This window comes from Eupeodes corollae, chromosome 1 (assembly GCF_945859685.1).
Source record: "Eupeodes corollae chromosome 1, idEupCoro1.1, whole genome shotgun sequence".
NCBI lineage: Eukaryota > Metazoa > Arthropoda > Insecta > Diptera > Syrphidae > Eupeodes > Eupeodes corollae.
The window spans coordinates 237,980,466-237,995,081 of record NC_079147.1 but is presented as its reverse complement, the minus strand read 5'-3'; the positions used below and the strand labels follow the sequence as shown (position 1 = coordinate 237,995,081).

The window sequence follows — 14,616 nt, the reverse complement described above, 5'->3', positions numbered from 1 at the left end:
TATTTACAAAAATTCACTGCAATAGCACTTATTGAAATTCAAAATGTATGTAAGTAAAGTACCTTATCATCAAAACAAGGTATGTCGGCAAAATCGTTTCCTTGACTTATTTATGCCTGGACTGCTGTGTTTATGAATTTTTCATTCAAAATTTGAATAAAATGATTCCAAATTCCATGGCGTTGAAAGGAGTGACATCTAGAATATTTTTTTTTGAAAGCACACGATGTCCACTTTTCCGCTGATGTACGTTCTAGTGTTGCCTTAATTTTGAAAACTCAGAAGGATATTTTTCTCACGTTCTTCTGCAGTCACTCGATATTTTAAGAATTTATTAAACCACGCTGTGGGCCAACTTGATTATAGCTGATCTAGTTTATCGTCTTTAATACTGCGAATATGAAAATGTCTTCAATTTTCATCTATTTCTAATCATAATAAAAAACCAAACTAATAACAATTAAAATCGATTTAATATCATTTGTTTTTGTTATCTAAAACATTTATTTTTCTGAGTATGTATGTATTTGTATTTTGTAGAAGATATAATATTTTATTTATTAATTATTTTTGATTATTATAATTATTATTTTTTATTTTACTTAAATGTTTAACTTTATTTTTTTTTAATATTTCCTTTCGCCTCAAATTAATCTATGAAAAATAAAAATTGCAGATTTAACAAAATGTATACAAAAATAAAAGTATAACAAAACTTAAATAAATTTAATTCAATTTTGCTTATATTATATCGTAATTATATAAATATATATAATAATTAATTAATTATATCAATTATTGGAAGTATCTTGATTCATAAGAGTTAATAATAATAATAATAATTTTATTTATATGTTTACAATAAAACTATAATATTTATTGGTAATAATAAATTTAAATGTAAATGTTTTTTTGTTGCTTTATTTTTACTTAAAATTATTTTATTTTGTGTGTAAAAATACTTCAAAATAATTAAACCTATATAATAATATTATAAACTGTATCTTTTTTTAAATATCACTTAACATTTTGCCTTTTATTGTGATTATTAAAAATCATGTATTTTTTTTCTAATTAATATAATGATAATTAATTTATATAATGGAAGATATTTTATATATAATTTGTAAATGAGTATAATGTTTTTTGATGAATTTTTGATGAACCAATACAAAATTGTGCAAGTTTTGTTTTGTATTAATTTAAGACTTGGTGTTTTTAGATTTCAGATTTGAAAATTTGTGTTTATTTAATTTGGCAATCAAGAGATTAATGATTTGCAATTTATTTATTTGTTTTGATTTAAATTTTTAAAAGTTATGAAATTAGTAAGTAGTTTCGTAGAGAAGAAGAAAAAGTAAATATTGGCAAGGGTGAAAGTGAATGTGTATCCTTTAGTTTATTGAAGTTGTATTATTTGATGTTTTAAGGCTTACAAAAAATTCATCGTGCATATAAAAGCAAGCAATGATTTTAGTTTTGTGACTGGTTAAATAAAAATCGGTTTTCGTTCACCTGAGAGCTTTTAAAAACACATTTGAAATTTTACTTTGCTTTTAATTTTTTAGTATAAGAAAAACGTGAATTATTTTAAGACTTCTTTGTCATATATTTTGACAACTTTGAGGTCTTTGAAATGAAATTGAAAGTTGTTTGTTTTGCTTTTTAGTAAAAACTTAATTCCCAACAAAATCGGGGCAGCAAACGGTTTGCTTCTGTTTTTGTTTTAAACTGAAAGAAAACATTGAAATGGCTGTTAGGCTTTAAGGAACTTTAGGTTTAATAATAAGTTTGTACTGAAGTTGGAAAACTATTTGAAAAGCTTGCTACAACATTCTGATACGTTGATTATGTTTTATGGCACATTTTTTTTTAAAAACTTTAAAAAAGTAAAATATTTGAAGAATAACATTTTTGGAAATTATAATTAAAACAAATATATATAAGCGCTTACAATACCTTGCTGCTTAATAAAAAAATCTTTGAATTCAAAAGCTTTTATGGAAACCGTAATAAAATGATGTTATATTTTAAATTAATTTTTTGTATCGACTTTTTTTGCATGTTTGTGAAAAGTAAAGTGAAAGTTCTTATACAAACATTTTTGTTTGCAAGTTGTAATCAATACAAATCAATCAAAGATTTTTCTCTTTAAAAAGCTTTCGTACTCAAAAAATATTTAATGTTTGACTTTCTTAATTTTTGATGATAATTTTGATCAAATTTTTCAAGTTGTGACTTTTCACTGATCCAAGACAACAACTTCATAAATGGGATCAGTACCTAACCGACTTAGCCCATCACAAAATCATTATCATGGTTACAGTTAAAAGTCACAGTTCCCTTAAAAGTTTAAAAAGCTAAAAATTACTTTGATTATATTTTTCGTTTTACGTACTTTGTTTAAAGGCCTTAAAAAAATCGCTTAACTTTCATTTATGATTTTATTTTGTAGTTCGGAAAGCTTTATAAATTTTAATATTGGTGCATCACGTGTGTGTTGATTAAAGAAAACAAATCTATAGAAATATCTGCTTTTTCATTATGTAAATAATTTATACGTATTTATTTTAAAATTTTAAATCTACTAACCTTATAAGGAGTAGGGATTTTGTTTTGTTTTGCGAGTTAATATTTACTTATTTAAATTGAATTTAATTTAATTTGTTTTATTTTTAATTAATCATTTAATTTTTCAGTTCTTCTTTTAAAGCAATAATGATTTTCTTTGAGCAGTTTGTTTAAAGTTGTTTTCTTTTTGTTGTTAAATATATTTTCCTTTGAGTATTTTGTTTAGCAGAGATTAATACGTATGCATATTGAGATTCCTTTTCTAGTTTTGTTTTGTTTATATATAAAAGAAAATGTATTTAATTCTTCCTTGAGGAATCTTGAATAATAATTTTATTCTTCTGTCGGGTGACCTTTGTCGATGGCGGAGCGGATAACAAACGTTTGATATTCTCTTGCGGTATGGCCGCCTGTTCCGATTGTGACTTCTTTTTACTGTTCTCAGTTGCTGCATTTGCAGCGGCAACAGCACTATTACTAGTACCACCCGCGTGATACCTTGTGAGGACTTGGAATTTAGCAAAGAGTTTATTCTTTGTTTCGCGCTCCTTTTCCTTGATCTTATCCAATGGCTTGTATTTGGCCAGAGCATCGGGCAGAGGGCATATCTCCATGTCACCATGTTTCGGCTTGAGGATATTCTTGTTGGCCGCTTTGTAGAAGTCCATTTCGAAATCCGAATCGCCCGAATAGGCGGACGGACTTGAGGGACTCGTGGGATGATGATGGTGGGGATGGTGGGCGAGAGCCGCCGCAGTTGAGCCGGGATGTATGAAGCGATCATTGAAACTCGAACTGGCACTGGTTTCCTCGGCCAAATGGCGAAGCATTAAAGTGAGTTTAGTCTCGTGTTGTCGCTGGAGTAGGACTGCATTGCGTTCGCCCTCTAGTCTGGCCTGGCGGACAGCGTTGCTGAGGACACGTTCCTTCCACTCCCAGGCGTCTTTTTCGCGCTCTAAATTCATCAACTGTATCTCCAGCTTCCGACTGGAATCCCGAAGATCTATGACTTTTGTGAAGTACTTATACAGCAGGGTGCGCATTTCTTCTGGGGAGAGTTTATTCAGTCTCGCCATCAGCATTTGCTCTCCCTTTTCTCGCTGCAACCTTTCGCTGGTGTCAATTGACTTTCGGCCGCAAATCAGTTCGTTTTTAAACTCGATTGCGGCGTCTATGGCTTCGATGGCTTCATCACACTCCAGAAGTTTGCGTTCTTCTTTGTGTGAGAGCATTTTTTCTTTCTTTAACTTTCTGTCCAGGGTGCACCTCTGATCCAGAAGGTGGTCTCTCGTGCGCCGCAGGTTTCTGATTTCATGGCGGAGGGATTCTTTCTCTTCGCCTTCCCCAAAATGCTCCAAATTATCCGACTTCTCCTTAAGTACATGATCCAAGTGGGAAATTCTCGCTTGCACGTCCTTCAGATGTTTCCCCTTCTCTTCGGTAGCAATCTGCTTGGTATTCTCCTTCTCTTTTATTGCTTTCAATTCATTCTCAAGCTGTTCCTTGATTTTCTTCTCCTTTTTCATTTTCTTCTGCAGATCATCGACAAAGCGCTTTGAATCCTGAACTGATTGCTGGAGCTTCTTCACCTTCTGACCACTCTCGCCTGCAATATGTTTTATCGAAGCCAAGTCCTGTAGTCTTTGTTCGATGTGCGAAGTGAGGGCTTTCAAACGATCTATCTCAGACTTATCCTTTCCACTCACCACCGCTTTGGAAAGTTGTTTCTTGGTCTTCTCGTATTCTCCTTCGAGTTTGCCTTTCTTTTTGTTGAATCGATTTTTTGCTGTGGTGCGGGTATCGTTATTCTTTACCAAATCAATTATGATGTTTTGCTTGAGCGAGATCGTGTGTTCGACTTCTTTGATTTGCCTCTGTTTGGCCTCGATGTCGGTCGCAATCTTTCGGAGTTTCTTTTGTATTGTTTCTTGGGGTGAATTGATTGCTGCCCGAATTGGGTGATTGAGATCAGTAGAACTATCGAGGAAGTCATCTTGGGATTTTGTGATTTGTTCACGGGATGCAACTCGATTGAGCATTGCGATTTCAGCACTGCTAAGGGATGCTCCCGGTTGTATTGAACGACGACGACCTATAAGACAAAAACAACAAAATAGTAAAAAAAAAAATGTTTAGAAATAATTTGAGAAAGTTTTCTTTTACCTCCAACCGATGAGGACGCTCTACGTTCCTCTTGCTTAAAGCTGTCATTGCTTTCCATAACCGCCTTTGGCTGGTTCTTAATGAATTCTTTATATTTGTCATTCACTAGAGTATCAGTCTTAATCTTCAACTCATCCATTAGGGATTCCAATTTTTCTACGAGATCAGGTCGTTGCGATTCAGAATCACTTTCGTTATCTGAATTCTGTTGACATGAAGTTTCTGGTTCGCTGACAGTTTCCTCGGGTTCATCAGCTTCCTGAATAGGACCCAATTGCTTTTGAGAACGAACTACTTCACTGGAACTAAGGCATTCTTCGCATTCTTGTTTGAGAAAGAGCCATTCTTCAATTTGTTCTTTTTCCAATTCGGTTATTGCATTTGTTGACATTAGCCTAGATACAAAAATGAAACATATTTAAAAATAAATTTAAATTGTATTTTTAATTGTAAAAAGCAAATCAGGAAGGTTTGATGTGGAAATTTTAGGATGTAGGGTTTAGAATGAAAATATATGAAAGGAGAAACTGGGCAGAATATAGAGATATTCTTGTAATCAATTAGAAACCTTTCCTGTCCAGGCCTCACCAAATATGAATATAACAATGGATTTTTAAGGATGTTTTCAAAACCGACAACCGCCAACTTTTCGTGGCTCCGCATATAAATTAATTTGATCATCAACACTTCATTTATGATACAAGTTAAAAAATAAATAAATAATTTCAGAGATGAAGGAGACCTACAGTTTTTATACCGAATCGAACGGCTAATTTGAGAAAACACTTGTCATGACAATAACTCTTGGAGGAATTGTTGATTCCTCGCAACAGTACAACAAAAAAAAAACAAATGGGTTGAACCCAAGACATCTGGCATGACGGTTCTAAACACTAATCATCATGACACGGGCGCATAGTACAAGTTAGCGTTGGAAAATGAACAATGACTCGACACTCTTGATGCGCAAAAAGTATTTGAAAAAGGAAATGACTTACATGTGAACTTATGTAACAACGATATCGGAGAAATCAAACAAAGTATACGTCTAGACAATTGTTGCTGTCATTCGGATGCCTGAATATGATTCGAAATGGGGGAGAACGTTGTACTTGAAAATTTCGTTGGGTGATTTAGTAAATGGAGTAGGTAGAACTGTTTGGAATGGCAATCGAATTCTACGACTCAAGGCACACAGTGAAGAAGGAGATAAACTAATTTAACGTGTAAAATAAGAGACAGAAATTTAAAGCCTCCTATTGATCGAATTTCTAGATTTCCAACCTTATGTGTACTATTAAAATTTTGTGAAAAAAATGTGTTCAAATAGTTTAAGAAACTATTCATATTCTTAAAAAAGGCACAGCACAATGATACAAAAAAAGAAACTTGGTTTAAATCATCAGTTTAGATTTGAAATACAATTACATCGAATTACGGATGCGATGAAAAAGGCCCTTAAAGAAAAACAAGTATGCTAGGGACAGTTCTATGAAATACTGAAATCATATTTCATTTGTCTAACATGAAGCAAATGAAAATCCAACTGCATCAAAGAGCTGTTTGGACAAATAACACCGGTGACTGGAATATGTATGACTCTATAGAAGCAGGTACGCGACTAAACATCAAATGGCAAAAAATAATTTCATTGCTAGAAAGATTGATCAATCGACGGATCAAAAAACCAGGTGGAGAACAATAAAAAAATCTAGTCCTTGGTATTGAATCAAGAGAATAATATATATAACAAAATAATCTGTGACAGTGAAGTGATTAAGAATAAGTCTGATATAGTTAATAAGCTGAACACGTTATTTGTTAAGAGCGTATTGGAATTAAATGACAGAATACCATTTGAACATTATACAAATTTAATAAATATAAACCCAGAAATAAGTTTTAAATTTAAGTGAATTGATATGAGTGATTTAACACAAATAATGAAAACCATGAACAATAAAAGGGACTTCAAACTAAAATGATGTTGTTTACTATGGACATTAATGAACCTTGTTTTTTGAGTATGATAAACGAATCTCTTCGTAGTGGTGTTTTTTCCTAGTTCCTGGAAAGAATCAATCGTAGTGCCAATAGAAAAAGTTAAGGGGACAGTTAATACGGATTAATTTCGGCCGATCAACATGCTTATGACGGAGAGTAAGATTCTTAAAAAAGTTGTACATAATCAGCTGCAGAATTATATGGAAGCCAATTATTTCTTAACGGATTATCAGTCTGGATTAAGGCAAAATCACAGTTGTGAACCATTACTTAATCTGGTAACTACGCAATGAAAAACCGAAGTTTACGACAAGAAAGTTATTGTTGCGGTTTTTCTGGATCTACAAAGGCCATTTGAGACAATTGATCGAGATATAAAGCTGAAAAAACGGAAGCTATATGGTATTGAAGGAGTGGAACTACAATGGTTCAAAAGCTATTTATCAAGCAGAACTCAGAGAACAAAAGTGTCAAGTAAATTATCAGAACTTTCGGATGTAACGCTTGGTGTACCTCAAGGAGCGGTATTGGGGACACTTCTTTTTGTAATTTACATAAACGACGTCGAAAATGTATTAAGACATGCGAAGGCTAGGCTGTTTGCGGATGTACCTTGTTATAAGTGTCTGGAAGATCTGTGGAGGAGTGTATCGATCAACTGAATGCTGATTTAAAAAACATTGAATCTTATTTCAAAATGAATAAATTAAGGCTTAACACTTCAAAAACAAAAGTTAATATAATTAATGGAGAATCTGTAGAAAATATTATTATTAATGAAGTGGCAATTGAAAAGGTTGAATAAATTAAGTATTTAGGATAAAAAATTAAGTTTCAAAAATCACATTAACAATATATGTATTAAAATTGCTAAGAAAATAGGATTTTTTCAAAGAATAAGAGGTCAAGTATCTATGAATTGTGCAATTAAATTTTATAATGAAATGATCAAACCACATTTGAATATTGTTCAACAATACTGTTTCTGGGTTCTAGACAAATGTCAGAAAGGTTGCAAAATAGGGGAATGCCCTCTATTCTCATGTGTAATAGGTTAACACCGAAACAACTTATGTTAGATACTCTAAAATGTCTAAACATTAACCAAAGAACATTAATGAATGTACTAATTTTTATCTTGCAAATACATAATTTAAGAAATGTCAGAAAATAATTGTATTGTTTAAAAAAAAAAAATATTATATGTAAATATGAATTATATTTAATAAAAAATATTAGTTTTTATTCTTTAAATTAGTTTACGTAAAAGATTGGAAAATAGCGAAAGCTTAATAAAGAATCAAATCAAATCAAAATTTTACGAACCCGCAGAACTAAAGAAAATCGAAGCTAGGAGCAACATTGTATCTTTTATATACGAGGGATATTCCAATGGATATAAACGCTATCATTGGCTAATTGGATGATTTTACCGGAATATTTTTGCATGATTGATCCATATCTAAGTGTTCGGACGCATGAATACCATATAAAACAAATATCAAACAGTATGAAACAACATATTTATAAATTTTACAAATAATAACATAAATAATGTTTTAATTTCTAAAAAGTTCAGGCAAACCTTACTCCAAAACTTCCAAATCCTTGAAATGATTGTGGATGCAAAGTTTAAACGGAAAAAGCACGTCAAAAAGCAAAGAGAAGAGCAAAACTTATGGTAAAGAAGAATGGACTGTTTAAAAGGAAAGTTTGGAGTTCTACCTGTCTATCCAGAAAAAAACTAATATTATATAGGCAAGTACTAAGACCTTTGGACATACGGCTTCCAACTACAGGGCTGTACAAAGAAATCAAATGCTAAACCCGTTCTACGTACATTGTGAACTTTAAATGTAAATGGTTCAGAAGCAGCTGATGATCACGCTGTATCACTTAAGTACCGATTGGAAATGGTCATCTATTTGATTGCATTACATGACGTGTTTTCACTGTTCCAATTAAGAATAGAAGAACAATTGATAAGGAATGGAAGGTTTTTTGGAAAAATAGAAAACAAATAAAATAAACAAATAAATTGTATGAAACAATTAAGTTGTTAAAGACGCAAAACCATTGAATAATTGAATTTCTGTGGAGCCGTATAACCTTAATTTAAAATCAAACAGCTTTCATTGTTCCCAAATATCAAAAAGATTTTCAACACGAAAGTAACTCTCTCAATCTGAAAAGAATAATGTAATGTTTGAAACGCATGGGTAAATGTTATGATTATTTTGAAGAATATTTGGAAAGGTAATAAAAGTTATATTTGTGTTATTAGAAACTCCATTTTTCACATTCTATTATTATTTGCTTTTGGAACCGAGTATCAAAAGTTTCTCTTGTTGAAAAGACTATTCCTACTCAATCACGCCTTGGAACTTCTTATAAGAGATTTGTGTTCATAGGAAATATTCTTTAGTGTGTCTGAATACGACTTCTTCCTCAAAAGCATGTACTTGACCTCCAGCAAAGGAAGTATCCTTATGTTATTGCGACTTTGAGCTACATAAAAATGTCCATCTATTCTAAATCAATTCTTCTTTCATGTCCTTATGAGCATTTTGGCACTTCTTTGCATCTAAAGAGGATCATTGATCCACTTCTGGCTTACTTACCACTTTTGAGAATTGGTACCTGAACTAAAAAGTACGTTTAAAAACTGATGTGTATCAAAATAGTTTTGCTTTAGTCTTTGTCGTTCTGTGTTTAACTCACTTTCATATGTACATTTACCAATAAATGTCAATGGATTGAAAACACGCTTTGTAAAGGTATTGTAGGCCAGACAATGCTGTGAAACCTGTCGGAAAACGGTAGAGCGTTTAGAAGAACAGTCAAGGAGACTACTCGATGGCCTAAGGAGTTATGTTGAAAAGTTGCGTTGACGAGTCCAAGTGAGAATAGCGAACTATGAAGCGCCAATTTTTGTATGCTAAATAAGGCACAAAAACTATTTTGAATCAAAAACGACTTTGTTTGATCTGCTGTACTTGTTATTTTAGTAGCTAATTTGTAATTCGCTATAAACTGTGTAGAATATACACATACATTCATCGCCACTTGAATAGGACACCCTGTACACTCTTTTCACTTTGCTTATAACTCAAAAGCGGAATGATAAAATAATGGTACTTTACCCGTTAACTTTTTGCAACTCTTTTCTTCTTTCTCTATGAAAAATTGCAAGTTCTGGACAAAAATCCGTTACATTCTTTTCCAACTTTATGTTAACTTTCGTCTAAATTAAAGCAATATTTTTGGCCCACTTAAATAGGACATGCATTTAGTTTAATCGTTATCTTTGTCACGAATTGCGAAAAAAGGACAAATCAAAGCATATAAGGACGCTGGTTTATATATTGCCAAAATAGCTAAAAAAAGTCGAGAGAAGCCGAATGTGATATCCAAATTTTTAGGTAATGAGCTTAAATATGGGAAAAACATGAAAGGCCACACACACATTGTGCTTACTAATGCGGAAAAGCAACTTATATTAATAAAAGCCGCAAATTCTCACGACTTTTGGCAAAAATCAGGGAAAAATGTGGTGTTAAAGCAAGTCTAACTACCATGCGTCGGGTTATTTCGAAAGCTCAATACATAAAAAGACTTAAAATCAAAAAGAAGCCTCCCCTTAACCCGGTTCGAAAAGAGCAACGCATCAGTTTTTGCCGCGCACATGTTACCTGGACTTCTGAGTGGCATCGTAAAAAATTAATTTGGAAGGTCCCGATGGATATAGCTACTATTTCCTTGACCTCCGCAAAGAAAGTCCGACTGCATAGCAGAGTTGGAGGGGTAATGGTTTGGGGAGCTATTTCCTATTATGGCACCTGCAAACTACATTTTGTGTCAACAACAATGAATGCTTTGTCTTACAATGGTATATTAAAAGAGACCTTTCATACCTCCAAACCCTTTTTGGACCTATGCCCTGGATTTATCAACATAATAATGCGCCAATACACATAGCCCGGGTAGTTAAATCGTATATACAGAACCAAAATGTGAAGCTAATAAGCTGGCCGCCCTACCCACTTGAATATCACAGAAAATGTTTGGGGATGGCTGACACGTCAAGTATACAGATCAGGAAAACAATATTCAACTATATCCGAACTAACCCAAGCCATCGAATTGGCTTGGAGCTCGATTTTGCTAAATTATTTGGACAGTTTGCATGCATCCCTTCCAAACAGGATGTGTGAAGTTTTGGAGCAGAAAGGTGACTCAACACACTATTAAAACATTTTTGTTGGTTAAATAAAATACTCCAGTTACCTCCAATTAAAGTAACGTTCGTTATAAAAAGGTTAGTAATACTCTAAAATGGCTTTTTATTAAAGTGTCCTATTCAAGTGGTTCGAAATTTTGACCTCGCAGTTTGCCTGTGTTTGATCAATAATTTGTCATTAATACTTAAATCTTTTTTCAGGTGAAATAAAAACAATTAACTGAACTTAATTTAAAAAAAAATAGGTCTCTAGCATGTTTGGTTTAAGAACTATGGACGATAGAAAAAAAAAACCTAAGGGATGTCCTATATACGTGTGGTTTTAAGTTTGATTTGCCATTTCATAATAAATAGACTTACTTCTGAACAACGTTTGCAAATCGTGCACATTTGTAACCCAAGTAATGGGTCAGTCCAAGCTACGCATCTCGCCCAAGTCGGTGGACATAATCACCCAGGAAAGTCCGTAATTCGAGTAACCATGAATTGGCTTGGCACCGTGTTTAATCTAGTGTATAATGAGCATCCTTAGAGACGCTATTGCTGTTCTGAAGGATGAGAGAAGACCCGAATTGGAGCTATGAACATTTACTTCATAGAGGTATTTACGGAAGGACCTTGGTTTCGGGGCTTTGAAAATCCAACTAACGGTGGAATTGAAACCTAATAACCATTAAGCGCGTCGTAAATGGGCCTTATAGGAGATTGCCACAAAACATCCTCAAGAAGCCAATGTTTGGTGATCTCTATGGGCAGAGGGAATCTTTGGCCCATATTTGTTCAAAAATGGTTATAGGGCCATGATTAATGACTTGTTCGTGACTGAATTGGAAGAAGTTGATGTAGACGACCTTTAACTAACTTACTTAGGTCCTCAGACTTGTTAAGTCCGTTGGGAACCCTTTAAGGGGCATAGGGCAACTTCTGCTTCTCTCTCCACACTTGTTGTCATTTGATGAAGATCCATGATCTTATAAAAGAATAAGCAAACATCGAAGTCCATTGGATCCTCCGCTACCTGACAAAGCTGCGCGCAGTACATCGCTTATCACCAACAAAAACAACATTGGCGACAGAATACAGCCCTGTCTGAATCTGCTACGGATTTCAAAATCATCTGACAAGCTACCATAGTGCAGAACGTGACACTTGGATCCATCATATGTTGCTTTAATAATAACAATTAGTTTTTCTAGGATGCCTCTCCTCCGTAAAGCTAACCAGATATACTCCATGTTAACGCTATCAAAGGCCTCCTTGAAGTCAATGAACAGCAGGTGTAGTTGTGATCGATATTCATCGCACCGTTCAATAACTAACTTTAACTAAGAGGTTAAGTTATTACATTGCACACGTACATTAAATGTGATTTACTAAAACTACTACGGTGATCGACACGACGGAACACGACAGGACAACTTAAACAGCGAAAGAAAATCGCCCAAGAGTATTTCTTTAAGTAGGATTACAACTCTAAAACTCGGCTCGGAGGCATCATAAATCCTTTGATCAACAATTCCTACATCTGTGCCTAGAGCTTTAGCTGTTGAACTTGTCTGCCCAAAAATGCTTCCAGTAAATGTTTGATGATTTTTTTAAAAGCTTTGTTTTATTAATTTGCTTTGAAAAGACTTCTTATCAATAATTCATCAGAAAAAGTACAAAAATTGTTGATACAGAACTATGTTTCAATCTTGCAATAAGTTTTATGTGCTACCAAATAGGATAGAGCAATCAGTTTCACGAGTGTTTCCTCTTATTTCACACGGTTTTACTTCTTTTCATTATTTTATTTCTTCACAAACAGGAAAAATTTAATAAAATCTTTAGAATATTGAATTCATAAAGGTACTCACTTAGAAAACAATCCCTCAGCATTCGAGACCAATTTGAACCACTGTGAGGCGGCAAATTGCAGTCCAAACGTGTCATTCGGATTTGTGCTCATGCGATTGGGTCCACCTTCAGGCGACAGTGGAGTGTTGTTGTCTGAGAATGTGTTCATCACAACATAATTCCTCACACACTGAACCTTGAAGGCAAACTGCAAATTGTAAATAGTCTCGTTGACATCCCTCTCCAGAGGTGAAACGCATAGAATCACCAGCGTTTGAGCCCTCCCCCCAAACGAATCCTTCAGCAGAGTCGTGAGGGTGGTTTGATTGTAAGCCACATTGCCAGTTCCATTGTACATCAACACCGGATCGGTGAGTGTGGTGACGATCCTCTCCAATGATTGCAAACCCAGATCCTTGGGAATACTGGTGTGCTGATCCATGCTATTGAGCATGAACATCCGTTCTGTGCCGCAGAGATCGCTGAAACTCGCCGTCGATAGGCGGTGCTGGATGAGACCTTCCTTCGAGACCCATTGTTGCTCCAGGGTAATCGTAAACAGACTGTGGTTGAGTGTGTCGGCCGTGTCACTGCGATTATTCAGACCAACTTCAACCCAGTGGAAAACTTCGCTGATGCTCGAGCAGGAGACATTGCCTGCTTCGAGCAGGTCTCTTATTTCATCGCGAACTATCTCGACCCATCCAACATTGATGGCAAATGTGCGCTCTTGATGGTTGGCCATCTGGGCAAAGATTTCCCGAACGCATCTCTGGACTAGTCCTTGCTCCGCCTCTCCATACACGCAATCTAGACCCCGGCCAAACAAGGTGTAAGTCTTACCAGTTCCTCGCTGGCCGTATGTGACCACAGAAGCGTCGAATCCTTCGAGAAACAACGCCATCAGTGGATAGACAGTCTGATGGTATATCTGGGCCTGTGAACAATCGACTGGCAACGAATGGGTCACCGGGAAGGAGTGTGGTCCGACTTGGATAACACCCGTGGCTATGCCACCAATGGCACTGTTCGGTCCCATGCTCATCGGTATGGATTGGACGCATGGTGGAGCTTCTGCTTCGGTTAGGCATGGGTATATCCGGACGGCAACTTGTATTGGAATTTCCATGGTCAACAAACGGATTCCAATTGTTAAAAGTACATTTTATACATTCTCTAATGTATGGAGCTTGGTTTTGTATGGTTTTTAATCAGTTTATTGACTCACAATTTCGGAAATCGTAAGATTTTTATGGAAGAACTTTTAAGAAAAGAAAACTTTTACTTTTACCGATTTTTTTGAGTTGACTGTCAAATCGATATTTTGCGCAAGAAATTCAACAGACCGTGGACGGTGGTGTGGGGAATATGGGATGTAAATAAAAAAGTTTTGAAGCATGGCGCGGTTGGAAAAAGTGTTATACACAAATTGAAAGTTGTTTTGTTGTTTTTTGTTTGGCTTCAAATTTCACTTATGAGTGCATTCAGAGCGATTTTCAAAGCAACATTAGAGACTGTTCACATGAAGGTGATAAACGAATGAACGAATATTCGTCCAAGATGACAATTATTACACATTGCTGAGTTTTATTCGTGATTACAGATGCACACCCGTAATGCTAATACCCGTATAAATTGTAGGTCTCCTCCATTCAACATAACTCGCACACAGGAATGGTTGAGAGTTGTAAGTCACTAGGCCCTAGTTCTTAACGGACTGTTGTGGCACCCTATTTATTTATTTTTAGATGCACACCAAAGACTAGAATGTATTTGTAAGTTTGTTAATAAGTGCGCATATA

At 34.6% G+C, this 14,616-nt stretch overlaps 1 protein-coding gene across 1 annotated transcript; it reads right to left on the bottom strand.

The window, feature by feature from the left end:
• Positions 1 to 2,564: 2,564 nt before the first annotated feature.
• Positions 2,565 to 14,149, bottom strand: LOC129941494 (kinesin-like protein costa). The gene is made up of 3 exons (XM_056050137.1): positions 12,835 to 14,149; positions 4,735 to 5,129; positions 2,565 to 4,663 (listed from the first exon to the last, which is right to left on the bottom strand). Exons 1-3 carry the CDS (start codon positions 13,941 to 13,943, stop codon positions 2,871 to 2,873), a joined length of 3,297 nt encoding a protein of 1,098 aa, XP_055906112.1. The 5' UTR covers positions 13,944 to 14,149; the 3' UTR covers positions 2,565 to 2,870.
• Positions 14,150 to 14,616: the final 467 nt, after the last annotated feature.

Bases quoted from the DNA above. Each gene is read 5' to 3' on its own strand.
- LOC129941494 (XM_056050137.1), bottom strand. From the start codon at position 13,943: ATGGAAATTCCAATACAAGTTGCCGTCCGGATATACCCATGCCTAACC. The intron at 5,130-12,834 runs GTGAGTACCTTT...TTTTGTATCTAG, and splicing joins GCTGAGGGATTGTTTTCTAA to GCTAATGTCAACAAATGCAA. The intron at 4,664-4,734 runs GTAAAAGAAAAC...TTTGTCTTATAG, and splicing joins AGCGTCCTCATCGGTTGGAG to GTCGTCGTCGTTCAATACAA.